Source organism: Triticum dicoccoides, chromosome 3B, assembly GCF_002162155.2.
Source record: "Triticum dicoccoides isolate Atlit2015 ecotype Zavitan chromosome 3B, WEW_v2.0, whole genome shotgun sequence".
Classification (NCBI taxonomy): domain Eukaryota; kingdom Viridiplantae; phylum Streptophyta; class Magnoliopsida; order Poales; family Poaceae; genus Triticum; species Triticum dicoccoides.
Genome location: NC_041385.1, coordinates 392,155,599 through 392,171,759, shown reverse-complemented (window position 1 = coordinate 392,171,759; position 16,161 = coordinate 392,155,599). Strand labels below are relative to the sequence as shown.

Here is a 16,161-nt window from a genome sequence, read left to right as displayed (position 1 = left end):
GTTCGACGGAATGCCAACACCAACGCCCCCGGTCGACGACCCCTTCTACAACCCGTTCATGGAGGATGTGATCTACGAGGGTGGGCAAGGCCATGCCTACGACCCCGAGGAGACCCAAAGTCAGGATGGCCGCGCCCAATACGTTGCCGATGAAGAGGCCGACGATCATGCTGACTACGACCATGGTGACTCGTGGCATGAAGACGATGACATCTATTGCTAAGGTGATGGTGATGAAGAAGAAGGCATTGACATTGATATTGGTGGCGAGCCATTGTCCATCGACGAGCTCACTCAAAGAGCTGAAGCACAAAAGAGGAGGAAGAGCATTCGCACGGGTTCATATACACAAGATAAGGACAAGTTGATTTGCCAACGTTGGATGGAGATTAGCCAAGATCCGTAGACCGGCGCGCAACAAAAGGGCCTTGTTTTTTGGACGAGAGTCCACAAAACATTCCATGAAAGGAAGATGATTGAGCCCTACCAAATTACAAGCAACCGTGGCATCACCTCGATTCAAAAGAGGTGGTTGTTCATCCAACAAGAATGTAACAAGTATTGCACCGCATTTGAGAGCGTTGAAGCACAGCCCGTGAGTGGTCTCGGCGTTGGGGACATGGTATGCTCTCCTTATCTTAGTCCTTTCCTTGCTACGGCCATGAGACTTTGGCCTTGTATATGTTTGCATGTTCAATTGTTGTTGATCATGTGGTATAGGCATTTCAATCTTTGTAAACATTCAAGGCCCGACACAATGACAAGCCATTCACTCTTACGCATTGTTGGACGATCATCAACAATTGCCCTAAGTTCAAGGATCAATACTGTGAACTTCAAAGGAAGAGAGGCAAGAAGACGGCCAAGTTTGCTGGAGGTGGAGATGACGAGGCGTTGAAGAGGCCGAGGGGCAAGACCAACTTCAAGGTGGACGACATACGTGATGCCTCATTCATGACCTTGCATGAGACTTTGCATGACATTCTCAAAAGGATATGAGGGACGAGAAGAAGCGGCAAAGCAAGGACGAGCAAATGAAGCAATACCTAGAGCTTCAAAGAAAGAAGCTTGAGATGGAGGAGGCGGCCAAAAGGAGAAAGATCGACATGGAGGAGGCGTCCCGGCAAAGGCAGCTCGACATCGAGGCCGCCAATGTCTCGGCTAGGCAGAGGCAGCTCGACATCGAGGCCACCAATGCCGCAACCAAAGCAAAGGAGGTGGTCATTGCGATCATGAGCGTGGATTTGTCTAAGATGAGCGAGAAGACGAGGAGCTGGTTCGAGGCCAGGCAGAAGGAGATGTTCGACGCCGACGACCTGAACTAGGTCGTCCGATCGGCCGTTATTTTTTGGAGGCTGGCATGGATGCCGCCCGCCCACTCGGTCGCTGGCTGTGTGCCGGTGAGAAAAACATTCATTTTGGAGGCCGGCTGTGTTGCCGGCGATGGACGTGTAGGCCGCTGGCTCTGTTGCAGCGTGAACTAGGGCCGCTGGCCTGAACTAGGGCGTGGCATTTGAAACGTTGCTCTCTTTTTAAAATGGAGGCGGACAAGATGGGGCAAACGGATGGGGCATTGCGCTGGGCGCACGGCCACCGCATCTCAGGACACGCCCGGACACAACCCCATTGCCCTATTCAAACGGACAGAATTCAAACAAAACAGACGTCCGCTTAGAATCGCGCGGTGGAGTTGGCCTAAGTGCTCTACTGCTACTTCCATGAAATGAGATGATACAACCAACATGGATTCGTATGGTCCGGTCGTCTCTTGCGTGAATGATGAGCCAAGAGGAGGAGGAGGGGCCACCATTTCTATTTGCTCCGCTCCGCTGGAAGCCACAGCTAGCTAGCTAGATCGTTGCTTGCCGATCGATCATGATCACTTGCCAAAACAAGCCGCGGTTGCTGCGCTGAGCCAACTATAGCCACTTTCAGGCCAAGTAATCCACCGAAATAGGCGGAATTGTGGGACTAGTATACTGGGGCGGATATTTTGTTTCCTCCGTGATACCGTACCGAATTCCCGCCAGCTAGCCGCAAGGAGAACGTGTTGCTTAGTTGTGGATTGCAAGGCTAAATTTGCATGGGTTTTTTCTGTTGGCCTCAACTTAACTTTGAGGTTGAGGGTGAGAAGAGAAGAAAACCCTGGCTGGGCTGGCATCAGTTGCTGAATGGGAGCATTTCCGGAAGAAAACCCGACACGCGACGCGCCGGGACGTTACAACTTAAAAGCTTGGATTGTTGCAACAGCTAGCGCACACATACATTGCTTGCTTCAGGCTTCAGCTCACAACAACCAGCACGCCACAGCGGGGAAACAAATCAATTTCTTTTTTCTTTTCTCTTTTGTTTAATTTTTTTCAAAAAGTCCATTTCGTAAAACGAAAGAGCAGAGCAGACAATATACTCCGACGGTAGAGACCGTGCATTGTACTGCTGTCTACTGGTGAGATCCATCGATTTTCTAGTTGTAGTACATTCCACCAGTCAGTTTGGCACAGACTAATTAATCAAACACTGGGATGCAACTACTACACTTAGTAGTGTAGTACTTGGCACCGAAGGAAGGTTCCCGGACACACCGAATTTTAAGCGCGTAATTCCTACTAGTACTCCTCCTACTGGCTACCAGTAGTGCTGTGCTGGATGGGTTAAGAAAAGATTAACGTTCACTAGTCCAGCGCATTACACTAGTAGTAGTATAGACTCAGAAGCCCAACAATCATTCATTCATTCCCCGTTTTCTTCAACCAAAATCATTTTGATTCCGTGCCGCATAATAAAACCGGACAAACAACTTAAGCATGTACCACTCCCCTCACCTCAGACCTCACCTCACCTCACGTATATAACCAGCCAACAAGAAAGCAGACGCAGACAGAGAGGAGGCCAGCAGATTAGCGAAAGAGAGAGAGAGAGAGAGAGAGAGAGAGAGAGAGAGATACAAAAAGCTCCACACACGAACCATTTTGCTGCTGCTCCTTTGGCCTTTCTGCGCTTTTGGATTTCGCATCTCAACCGTGCGACGACGCGAGGAATCAACACGGGCGCCATGGAGAGGACCGGTTCCAGCGCTGACGGCACGGGTCCTAGCACCTCCTCCTCCTACTCCACCGCCGACGCCGACGACAATGGCACCGCCGGCGGCGCCAAGGTCTGGCTCCTCGTGCTCCTCTTCTCCCTGCTCCTGCTGCTCTTCCTCCCCTCCGCCGTGCGCCGAGGCGGCGGATTCCAGCGCGGAGGGATTACGCTCAAGAGCGGCTGGGACGTCGTCAACCTCTGCCTCGTGCTCTTCGCCATCCTCTGCGGCCTCCTCGGCCGCGGCGGGGGCGACGCCGATGGGGAGGCCCCTGGCCCCGCGCCGCTGGCGCCCAAGAGCCATCTGCGGGTGTCCCCTGCCGCGGCGCCGACGCCGGAGCCGAGCACCGAGGACGTCTGGGCGAGCTTCAACAACTCCTACACCAACCACAACGCCCAGACGGGGATCCGGCGGATGAAGAGCAGCAGCTCCTACCCGGAGCTGCGGCTGGACAGCGACGGCGTCTGGGGCCTCGCGTCACCGGAGTTGGCCTGGCGCTCCTACGACGATGCCGAGCTGTACCGGACCCGCCGAGACGACGCCGATCGGCCGCTCAGGAGGACGTCGTCCGATGTGAAGACGATCCCGGTGGACACCTACGAGGTGCGCGCCAGACCGCTGCCTCAGGATGCGAGGAGGCGGAGGCGGAGCGTCGAGAGGCTCCCCAAGATGGATGAGGTGGAGGAGGAGAGGACGCATCCGGCGGAGACGGAGACTCTCGCTACGCCGGCGAGGAGCAGGACCTGGAGCCCGGAGGAGCTGGACGCTACGCTGCTGGGGATGGCGTCCGCACCACCAGCACCTGCCCCGCAGCCGCAGCCTCGCCGTCGCCGACGCAGCCTCGAGAGGCTCCCCGAGATGGTTGAGGTGGAGGAGGAGAGGACGCGTCCCACGGAGACTCGCGCTACGCCGGCGAGGAGCAGGACGTGGAGCCCGGAAGAGCTGGGCGCTACGCTATTGGAGATGGCGTCCGCAGAACCACCACCTGCCCCTCCGCAGCAGCCTCGCCGTCGCCGCCGCAGCCTCGAGAACCTGCCGACAATGGAAGAAGTGGAGAAGGAGATTATAGTGGAAGAGATCAATCACCCGCAGTCGCCATCGCCAGCCATGTTTCCCCCAGGGACTCCGCCGCCACCTCCTCCTCTGCCACCGGCGGCAATGTCGAGGAGCAAGAAGAAGAGGAGCGGCAGTGTGGGCGGCGCAAAGGAACTGGCCTCCGCCATTGCTCTCTTCTACCAGAAGAAGCGCAAGAGCATTATCATGAAGAGGGAGAGGCACCACCACCACCACCATCACCATCTCTCCGATGACCACTACTCGTCGCCTTCGTCCGAAGCATCGGCGAGTCCCGAAGCTACCGGCCGTGCCAATCCTCCACGCCCGCCACCGCCGCCACCCCCTCCCCCGCCGCCGCCGTCATCCATCTTCTCCAACCTCTTCAAGAAAGGAGGCAGCAAGAGCCGCCGCATGAACTCCCTCGCGCCACCGCAACCGCCACCTCCGCCCCCACCAACGCGCCGATCAAGGAAACCGCCACAGCCTCCGTCTCGCCCCGCTCCTCCGCAGCCAGCGCCAGCTCCGGTGAGGACACGGCCGCCGCGCGCGAGCGCGCACCCGCAACAGCAGATACGCGCGCAGGGGTATCCGCAGCAGCCGCCACTGTATCCCAGGCGCGGTGTCGTGTACTACGCCTACCCGCTTCCTCCGCCGTCGCCCCCAATGCCGCCACCGCCTCCTCCACCGCCGATGCTGGAGGGGGAGGAGGAGGTTCCGTCGGTCACTGCGTCACCGGCACCGTCGTACTGCGCGAGCCCCGACGTGAACACCAAGGCGGACAACTTCATCGAACGCTTCCGCGCCGGGCTGAAGCTGGAGAAGATCAACTCGTACAGGGAGAAGCTGCAGATCCAAGAAGGCGCGACCGTGACCATGGCGGAGGAGGACGGGGAGTTCATGGTCATTGGGTCCCTCTTCGAAGATGATGATGACGATATGTCGTTGCCGGAGACGCCGGTAACCGCCACCGCGGCCGCTGTTGCCGCCGGCTTGTAAATTCGAATTCTACTTCTGACTTCCGAGGTGTTGCATTGACGCTTGGAAACAACAGAGAGAAAAGCGAATATTTTTTTTTTCAAAACAAACAAAATGAAAAGGGAATTTATTTTGGGTATTGGGTTATTTGAGGTATTTTCCATGAGATTTGGTTCACTTTTCTTCTCAATTTTTTGGGTAGTTTAGGATAATTGACAGTGAGATTGGGTTATTGATTGCTTGTGGAGAGGATGAATTCAGTGTTGAGGTTATTACTCTAATTGAAGAGAGTGGTATAGGGAGCTTTATGCGCATGTTTTAAAATGGCCAGAAAGCTCGGCGAGGTGATACAAATTTCATGTGTCTACAGTCTATATACTAGTAGTACTACTTAACATGGCCAGAAAGCTCGGCGAGGAGTATAGTCGTAGAAAGTGAAAGATCTTTACAGTTTATTTATTTTGAATCATCATGTTGTACGTGCAATAATACTACACCTTGTGTACGGTGATCGTGGATGATTTGCCTATGCTGATATACCACGTACGTACTCATACGTGCGTTTTTGTAGTGTTGCATGAGCTGTCGAGCTTAATGATTTCTGTGTTTGGATATTGGTGCGGTTTGGGGGTATGATTTGCTTTGATTGTGCCCAGTTGTGCTTATCATATTTTGGGCCTCGCGTGGTTGGGCACCATCCATCCACACAACCAAACGTTGCATGCATCACCAACCTCAAATCAAAATAGAAAACGCATGCAAATACTCCCTTCGTCCCATAATATAACACGTTTTTGACACTAGTCTATATCTATATCTATATCTATTATCTATATCTAATAATAAAGTAATGTGTGTTTCGTCAATTTTTCCATCTGTTCATCGTCGAAAAGAATTTTTTCCTACGCGAGGTGGTACTAAGTTCTTATGTGTTTGTCTGCTAGAAAAAGAATTTCCATACGTAGGCCGCGCGCTTTGGCCAATCGAAACCAGCCCACTTATTTTTCTGCCATGCAGTTAAAAAAATTCTATTTTCCGCACTGGGCGACAAATACTTGGAGTTTCGCACAGGACAACCAATAATGAGTTCGCCTATTTTTCTTTTTTCTGTGTTTTACTTCTATTTCTATTCTCCTTTCCCTATCTCTTTTTTCCCTTCCATTTTTTTAGAATTTACTTCGTAAACTAAAGAAATTCAAAAAAGTTCAGAATTTTTTTGGAAAATGTTTATAATTCCAAAATTTTGTTGCTATCTCGAAAAATATTTGGAACTTTGCAAAAAGTTGCTCATTGTTTCTAAAAACATATTGTTTTTAAAATTGTTCAAGATTTCTAAAAATAAAAACATTTCAAAAATGCTACAAATTTTAAAAATATTCATGTTTTAGTGAAATTTTCAAAATTCAAAATTCAAAATAAAGTTGGTGTTTTCAAAACATGTTTGTGAATTTTAAAAGATTCCCCCTTTCATATCGTTTTCGCATTCTTTCGATAGTGTACATAATTTTTAAAAGCATGTTCATGATTTTAAAAATTATTCATGTTTCCTAGAATATTCAAGAACTTCATACCTTAAAATCCCCTCGATTGAAAGGATTGCAAGGAAGAGTAAATTGAATAACTCATGGGCCTTGTGTGGTGTACAATGACGTAACAGAACTCTTAAATGCCCTCGATTAATGAATGAAAAAAATAGCGGATTGATTACTTCACACGTGGCGAAACCGAGAAGCTAAATGTTCCTTTTTCATGGGCACACATGGTTTTTGCTTGCACATATAATTCTCACTAACTTTAAATGCATACTATTTTATCTCCCGTTGCAACACACGGGCATATATGCTAGTATAGTGTCAAAAAGAGTCTTACATTATGGGACGGAGGGAGTATATGAGAGAGGATTCCTCCCTTTTACGGTCAGGAAAACAGTTTTATATTCAAAGTTATGTTTTGAGATATGCAGGTATGCGCACCTAAAAGGAAGACCACCCAAGGTAAAGTGGAACATCTGTGACAATATTTACTTGACAACATGCGCCGTTCGTTTGTTTACAGGGGAATGTTCTGTCCTAGATTTCACTTTGAAAACACATTCTCATCCATGCTTCAATCGAGAGGTGACTCATGAGTCTTGCTCTCGCGACCACGCTCCTCCTCACGCCACCGCCGCCGCTCCCACCCTTGCCCTCTCCAGCGCACCACCTACCTCTCCCCCCTTGCCGCACACCCTCAGATCCACGGGGACGCCGCTCGAGGAGGGGAGAGGATTTCGGATGCCACTGTCGTTTGTCTATCTGGCATTCCCGGAGATGCTGCGGCCCCTCAACGCAGTCTCGCCGGAGGTCCTGCGGGAGACAAGGGGGAGAAGATGGAGGGAGTGGGCGGAGCGGATCCACGAGGACATCCTCTCCTGGATTCTTTGCGTTAGGGAGTGGAGGGAATCAGAAGAGGAGGTGGAGCATGGCTCAGATCCACACTCGATTTCCCGTCGACGGGCGCTGATGTGCAAGGCACACACAGATCAGGAACTGCTGAACCTGGCCTAGAGAATCTACTTCGAAGGCAACCTGGAGGAGAAGCGCATGATGCCGCATCCATTAGAGCCGCCAGTGGCGTTCGTCAACTCGGCGAAGCAAGAGGGGAAATCGGAGGGGATCTGAGTCGCGCCGCATGTTGGGAATGCTTGACGGGCCTGATGCCTACCAAGGTGCCGCCAGAGGCGGAGCAAGTGGATCCGCTGCCGTACCTGTCACCAATCCCAGCAACGGATTGATGGTGGTGCCGCTCGCAGCTGACCCTGGAGCTGCGCCAACTGGACCGCCGGGAGCTAGACAAAAAGGCTTGAGGGGCGCAGATTGGTTTGCCGGAGAAGTGCACTTCAATTACCTAGCTGGCAACATTTGGGAGCAGAATCTGGGGATTTCAAACTTGCTCCCCTAACCCTGTATCTCTGCTTACCACAAGCATCATCTCTGTGAGCGTGGAGGTAGCAAGATCACTAGTGAGCAAACGCTGAAGCAATTGTTGCATAGCCCGACCTCAATTCTGCTAGCTACACAGGAGGAACAAGCTGACGCGGTGCGAGTGGCTGCGCTCAAGCCTGCTGATGGCCCTGCCCTATTGGTGATGCAGAGAGAGGGAGGCTTCAGTTCCATTCAGAAGGATAGACGCGCCAAAAAAGTCTGTCGAAAAAGTGCTGACGAAGATGCCACCATGGAGGAGTTGTTGCCTCGCTGCCATGGTGACAGGGCGGAAGAGTTCCACAGCCAACTCTAGGCCCCTATATACAGGGATGCGCCTACTAACCCTAATCTCAGTTCCTCCCCCACCCCTCCCCAACTTCGCTGCCATCGCAACTCGATGGGATCTCGCTATGGGCGACACTAGGCGCGGGCACGGAAGGGGCAAGAACAAGGGTGGTAGAGAGGAGAGCATGGGTTCTTGGCAAAATGATCAGTCTCCGCAACATCAGACGGGGCCGCCGCAACACTTTTTGGTTACGGCTTCCAAGGAGCTCCTCCTCCATGGGGCTTCCCTGGAAAAGTCCCACCTGCATACCATCAGCAGCAATGGGGCGGGCCACAGCAGCCATGGTTTGCCCCCTCCCCTCCTTGGTCCTCAGGAGGGACAAGACCCTGGGAGATCAGGGGATCCAGCCTCTGCCTCGTCTGGAAGCCAGATCAGTAACATGTCCTAGAATAAGAATCCACAGAAGAAGAAACAGGAGCAGGCTGCTAAGGTTTCTCTAGCCCCTCCCACTGGCTTGATGTCTTACCTAGATGTAGTCTGCTATAACTATGGTGATCCTGGACACCATGTGGACAAGTGTGTGAAGCCAAAAAATTGATTCATTTGTAAAATGGTTACCCACAAGGTTGACAATTACCTGGTGAGGAAGAAGCCTCATGCTTCTGCGAGATATATGGGTAGTGCTGCACCTAGCCTAGGGTTTTACCATGTGGATGAATCATATGTTAATGCACAACACTTGGGAGCTCTGAAGAACATGGGGATTGTGCTTGTGGAGTCTAGTGAAGTTACTAAGCAGGAGCCGGCTAGTGAATTTGCAGATATCTACAAGGCAAACTGGCCATGGCCCATCAATGCTTTGGATGAATGGTCTTTTCTAGTAAAATTCCCTCCTAACATTGATGTGGTCCAAGTAGCTGGTTACCCCTGCTTTGGTCACAAAAAAGATAATGTCATTGTCAATGTGGAAGTTTGGAAAGGTGATATTGAGGGTGAAGATGATTTACAGGAGGTCTGGATAAAAATCAGGAAGTTGAAGCCTAAATGGTGTGAATGGTCAATGATGGACCAGATCATCTCCACCCTAGGTGTCCTAACTGATGAGATTGGCAGCACAACTTCAGGTCTTTCTGAGAGACAGTCAGAGTCAAAATTGTCTGCAAGGATCCTTCTAAGATTCCAGAAGAAAGGTTGTTTGTGATTCATGGCAAGATCTATAGATTGTTGATTGAGGTTGAACCACACATACCTCCCATAGATCCAGTCACCTCCACTAACCCTTCCTCTGGTACACAACCATCCTTGGATGCAGATCATAGAGATTGCACTTCTGAAGATGTTGGGTCTAACAGAGGCTCTAGACCTAGGTCTGACCATGGCTCTGGTACTATCCCTGGGACTTCCAACCCCAGATCCTAGTCCATTGGCCACAACCACCTGATTGGTGAAGTCGCCCCTACCTCCCTCCTAAAGGCACAGCTCCCAGAATCACAATACTCTAGCAGAGTCAATAACTTGGAAAAACTGTTGATCTCTATTCAGGGAGATGCCGTGGGATTCAATTTTCTCAGAGAGATGGAGCTGATGGATGATGATGATCTTACCTCTGAAATGGACCCTGAAGACATGCTTGATGATCAGATGGTATCTCACTTGGGGGTAGATGCCAATGCTTCCATCTTAGACCAATAAGCTTCCCCAACCCAAAAACTTAGTCAAATGGGGCCTTGTTGCTAGAATGAGCTCTAGGCTGGCTGGTGACAAAAGAACCATCATTGAGAAAGCACAACAACTCAAAGAGGTTCAGAACCTGGAAGTGCCTAAAGGTAATAGTAAGAAAAACCCCACCTTCTCTCTTTTCAACAACCCCTCCTTTATTTCTGTTGCTTCTAGCATTGGGGTAGAATTGGACAGAGTAGATAATGCCAAAAGTTCAAATACTACTTCTAATACTGATAGGATCCAGGACAGGACTGTGGGGACTATTCCTAGATCTATTTTAGCATATAACAACACTAGTGAAATTCCTCCTGGCTCCCCTGCTAGTTACAGTAACGGACTTTGGTCCCTCATTTGCAAACATAGACGAGGCAAGCACCCCATGAACAAAGATTCCTCATGAATGCACTGTTTTGGAATGTGAGGGGCATAGCTGCCCTAGGGAGGAAGACTTATTATTGACACCATTAACAAAACTCATGCCACTGTGCTGGGCTTTCAGGAAACTAAAAAAACAGAATTCTCTGCCTCTTACCTTAAGTCTTTGGTAGGAACTAGAGATTTTACCTCCCATCAAAAGGCTCCGTTGGTGGCATCCTGATGGGAGTGGATCTAGAAGTTTTTGATGTAATTTCCTGGTCCCAGCTAGAATCCTCTATTAGATGTTTAGTCAAAGTGAAAACAGATGGGCAAATTTTTAGATTGATCATGGTCTATGGCTCTTCCTATGAGGAAGGAAAAAGGCCTTTATTTCTGAAAATCACACGCTCTCTATTGATATGGATACCCCTACCCTCATTGGTGGGGACTTTAACCTTGTTAGGAGCTCTGGTGATGAAAGTAATGGCATGATTAATCATAAGTGGAGTGATAACTTTAATGCTTGGATTGAAATTTGGAGCCTCCTAGAGAATAAGCTATATAGTAGAAAATTCACTTGGGTCAATGATACGTCTCCAACGTATCTATAATTTTTCATTGTTCCATGTTGTTATATTACCAATCTTGGATGTTTTATATTCATTTCTAGCAACTATATATCATTTTTTGGGACTTACCTATTGACATAGTGCCCAGTGCCAGTTGGAGTTTTTGCTTGTTTTTTTTACTTCGTAGAATATCCATACCAAACGAAGTCCAAATGCCATGAAACTTTTTGGAAAAAAATTCTGCCCAGGAGGCCCAAGAAGTGCACCAGAGGGGGCCTGTGGGGCCCACTAGGCACTAGGGCGCCAGAGGCCCCTAGCATCCTGGTGGGTAGTGGGTCCCACAGACACCCCCTCCACCACCTATCAGCTCTATAAATACTCTAAAATCGCAAAAACCCTAGGGGAGTCGAGAGAAAACAGTTTCCGCCACCGCAAGTTCCAGAACCACGAGATCCAATCTAGACGCCTTTTCCGGCACTCTACTAGAGGGGTCAACGATCATGGAGGGGTTCTTCATCATCACCCTTGCCCCTCCGATGATGCGTGAGTAGTTTACCACAGACCTACGGGTCCGTAGGTACTAGCTAGATGACTTCTTCTCTCTTTTTGATCTTCAATACAATGTTCTCCTTGATGTTCTTAGAGATCTATTTGATGTAATGACTTTTTGTGGTATGTTTGTTGGGATCCAACGAATTGTGAGTTTATGATCAGATCTATCTATGAATATTATTTGAGTCTTTGCTGAACTCTTTTATGCATGATTGTTATAGCCTCGTATTTCTTCTCCGAAACTTTGGTTTGGTTTGGCCAATTAGATTGATTTTTCTTGCCATGGGAAGATGTGCTTTGTGATGGGTTCGATCTTGCGGTGTTCAATCTCAATGACAGAAGGAGACATGACACACATGTATCATTGCCATTAAGGATAAAAAGATGGGGTCCATTTCTACATGAATAGATCTTGTCTACATCATGTCATCGTTTTTATTGCATTACTTTGTTTTTCCATGAACTTAATACACTATGTGCATGCTGGATAGCTGTCGATGTGTGGAGTAATAGTAGTAGCTGCAGGCAGGAGTCTGTCGGTGCAACAAACCTTGGGTCCATTGCCCAAACTGTGCACAGGCACAAGAACAAGATAACAGAACCAAGGTCAGATTGGAGTAGAAGGGATCGGTTCTTCGAAGGACCAAAGTGCAGCACAAGAGGACCAAGATTAGCCAGAGAAGCAACATATTGCGAAGGGAGAAACCTCCCTTGCCGGGCAAGGATGGGGTTACCCCCGGAAGCAAGCCTTCCGATCGTCCCGGCAAGCCTGTCGGGGCTTAGGGAGGCAAAACCACTCCACCGGACCACCTCATCATGACGCACATCGTTGATTAGTGCAGTGTCAAGCTCCAAAGTGACTAAGTGGCTACTATTCGCCACATGGCAACCACCTCCTACAGAAAATACCTCCAAGCGACACTCGTCCTGAGATGTGTCAAGCAAACCGGCACGAAGCTGGCAAAACAGCCCGGCAGGGTGATGAGGACATCCCAACCATGGGCACCACACCACCAACCATCCACGGTCCAATCACAAGAAGTCGCGTAATGCAAATACATGATCAGGTGAACGCTAACTTAAGTCTATCATGTGACCTTGAAAACATGGTTGTGCCTTCACCTCCATTGTTGTTGGTTGAACTCAGGTGCGATATCGAAGAAGGCCAGACACATTTTAGTCCGTGCAAAACAATGTTTTATGGCGAGGAAACAAAGTTAGGAATTCATGAAGAATGAGTTGTCTGCTGAAGAAACATTATTCCGATTCTGATGAAACAATGGTTTGCACGAGTTTGGATGTCCCAACTTGCGAAAGATTTCTAGAACTCGAGTTTTCTGCTGAAGGAAACATTGTTCGACCCCAATGAACAATGTTTAGTCAGGAACTGCCAACCACCTCCAACGAGAGTTTTCCAGAAGCTACCTCATTAAGTCTTGAAGCCATTTAGTCAAACAAAGTTGGTTCACTTTCACACCTAAGCTGGTTCCAGAAGCTAGTTCTCTTTCACACATATCTAGGGGGTTGTCCCTATTATAAATAGGCTAGCTCTTCCCTTCGTTGGGGACTTTTGCCATTTCTATCAAAGACCAAAGACATGGACCCCTCCTGAGATTGGAGAGCTCTTGTTATCCTTATTCTCATGATTCCTTGAGAACTTGCTCCTAATTCGTGCTCCATGACTAGATCGTGTTGTGTGGGTTAGAGTTCGTGGTTTCCCTTGCGGATTGCACTTATCCCGTGCTCCAAGACTTGAGTGTGGTTGTGTGGGGTAGTATTGCGGGTTGTGGATCGGCGAATGTTCAGATTGCAAGCTTTGGTGAGCCTCCTCCTCATTGGATCATAATCTCTTATTTTCCATTTTCCAGCTGCTTGCAGCTAGTTATCCCCATCCGTTTATCAATCCTACGCCGTGAAGATCGGACCTCCCCTTGAACACCCTCTTCTCCGAAGACGGTGTCGCATCATCTGGTATTCAGAGCAAGGTTTACATGTTAGGATCGTTATCTTTGTTGCTAGATCTATCCTTTTTAGTTTGGTTTTCCCCGTCCTAGAGTCCAAAGCCAAAAAGCCACAAAAAATCCAAGCCTTTGTTACTGAGATCTAGTTATTTGCTTTCCTCTTTGTGTTTGCACCAACTTCTATCCAAAGTTGCTGTTGTTTGTCTTTGAGTATCGTTGTTGGATCTATTGTGTTGCAAAAAAAGAGTGCAAAGAGCAAAAAAAGGAGAGAGAAAAAAGAGCAAAAAAAGAGAAGAGAAAGTGTTGAGCAATTGTGCAATCATATTCAGTTTGGTGCGAAATTTCAGAAGTTGAAGTGGCAAGTGTTGCAGCTCAAATGTGGTGGAAGGACCTACAAATTTTTTTGTTCATTTGGTTTGCATCGATTGGATCTCAGCACTAGCCCTCCCTACCAGATCCACCTAGAAACCATCAGCTTCCTTCCTTTCATTCACCCATCCACTCCTGATTTGCTACTTCCGCATAGCCGCCAAGGAATCATTAGAATTTGGGTAAGCAAGAAGGTGAGTTGAGTGTTTTCCACATATATTCTTCCTTTTGACCACTTGTTTCCGAGAGTTAACATGATAGGATACAACTCGAGTGTACATGGACATCAACATGTGGAAGATGATGTCCCAAAAACTCGCGCGACACTTGGTGATATGATTGAGGAGAGTATAGTTGCAGCTACGCGAAGGATGTTCAGTGGTCGTCTTCCTATCACGAGTAATGGGGATCAACATCAACACAGCCCCGCTACCTCGCTGGTCGCCGATAACCGGCAACATCAAGGAAATGGCGATCGCCATGTTGGTCGTGGAAGAGCGGTAGGAGCTGCTGCCCACGGTGCCCCTACTGTTGGTGCTAAACGGAGGGGTGGCGACTTTGCTGCCCCCGTGAGGGTGGGCTGCATGGAGGAGAACTCATGGGCGAGGCCATGACCCCCGCGGGTTTGCTGCTGATCACACGAGCGGCACATGATGGTGATGCCATCTTCCTTGAAGATCTCTCCGAGCATGGTGACGAAGATGAAGGCATGGGGGACTATGAACCCTACTCCCCACCTCACCGTGGTGCTGTTTTTGGTTGCAATGGTTATCATTATGACCGTCGTGATCAGGATGACCGTGACAACCAAGCGAGAGTGAAGCTACATGTGCCATCATTCACAGGAAAAGAGGATTCGGATGCATATATTGAGTGGGAAGAGAAGTGTGATCAAATCTTTCACATCCATGGTTTTTCTGAAGCCAAGAGAGTTGATCTTGCTGTTATGGAGTTCTCTAGTTATGCTCTTACATGGTGGAATCAGCTGCAAGATGATCGGTTGATGTCAGGAAACAATCATGGGGGACTATGAACCCTACTCCCCACCTCGCCGCAGATGGACTTTGATGAAGGAAGTCATGAGGCACCGTTTTGTTCCATCATACTATGAGAGGCAATTGTACAAGTGGTTGCAGGGGCTCACTCAAGGTTCCCGCACTGTTGAGGAGTACTATAAAGAGATGGAGGTGCTGCTAATTCGGACAAGAACCCGTGAAAGTGATGAGGAGAAGATGGCGAGATTTTTACATAGGCTGAATGATGAAATACCATATTTTGTGGAGATGTTTCCTTATGATACATTACAGGATGTGGTACGTCAAGCTATAAGAGTTGAGAAGAAGAATATGTGTCATGGTCATACTTGTGCTTTTCAAGGCCGCACCACTACACGCTCATGGCAGCGAGCACAACAACCATATGGTCTCAGTTTGAGGGTGCACCACCTAGACACCCACATGCCTCGACGACTTCCTCACCTGTTATTCGCAATCAAGATAAGAGGCCATTAGCTACAGCAGAAGTATCCTCTGCTCCACCTGCAACAAAGAGTTCTACACGCAGCAACGACATTCAATGCCACAAGTGCAAAGGAAGAGGTCATTGTTGGGGAACGTAGTAATTTAAAAAAAATCCTACGCACACGCAAGATCATGGTGATGCATAGCAACGAGAGGGGAGAGTGTTGTCCACGTACCCTTGTAGACCGAAAGTGGAAGCGTTATGACAACGCGGTTGATGTAGTCGTACGTCTTCACGATCGACCAATCCTAGTACCGAACGTACGACATCTCCGCGACCTGCACACGTTCAGCTCGGTGACGCCCCACGAACTCAAGATCTAGTAGAGTGTCGAGGAAGAGCTTCGTCAGCACGACAGTGTGATGATGAGGATGATGAAGCTACCAGCGCAGGGCTTCGCCTAAGCACTACGACGATATGACCGAGGTGGATTATGGTGGAAGGGGGCACCGCACACGGCTGGAAACAATCAACTTGTGTGTCCTAGGGTGCCCCTGCCCCCGTATATAAAGGAGCAAGGGGGGAGGCTGGCCGGCCTTGAGGCACGCCAAGGAGAGGGGGGAGTCCTCCTTCTAGTAGGAGTAGGACTCCCCCTTTCATAGTCCTACTAGGAAGGGGGGAGGGGGAAGGAAGGAGAGGGAGAGAGGGAGGAAAGAGGGGGGGCCGCCCCCCTCCTTCTCCAATTCGGACTCCCAAGGGGGGGGGGCGCGACCAGCCCATGGCTCCCTCCTCTCTCTCTCACAAGGCCCAT

The 16,161-nt window shown here is 49.4% G+C and overlaps 1 protein-coding gene across 1 annotated transcript; it reads left to right on the top strand.

The window, feature by feature from the left end:
* Positions 1-2,831: 2,831 nt before the first annotated feature.
* On the top strand, positions 2,832-5,418 carry LOC119276160 (formin-like protein 20). The gene has a single exon (XM_037557155.1). It carries the CDS (start codon positions 3,053-3,055, stop codon positions 5,129-5,131), a length of 2,079 nt encoding a protein of 692 aa, XP_037413052.1. The 5' UTR covers positions 2,832-3,052; the 3' UTR covers positions 5,132-5,418.
* The last annotated feature ends 10,743 nt before the right edge of the window (positions 5,419-16,161 follow it).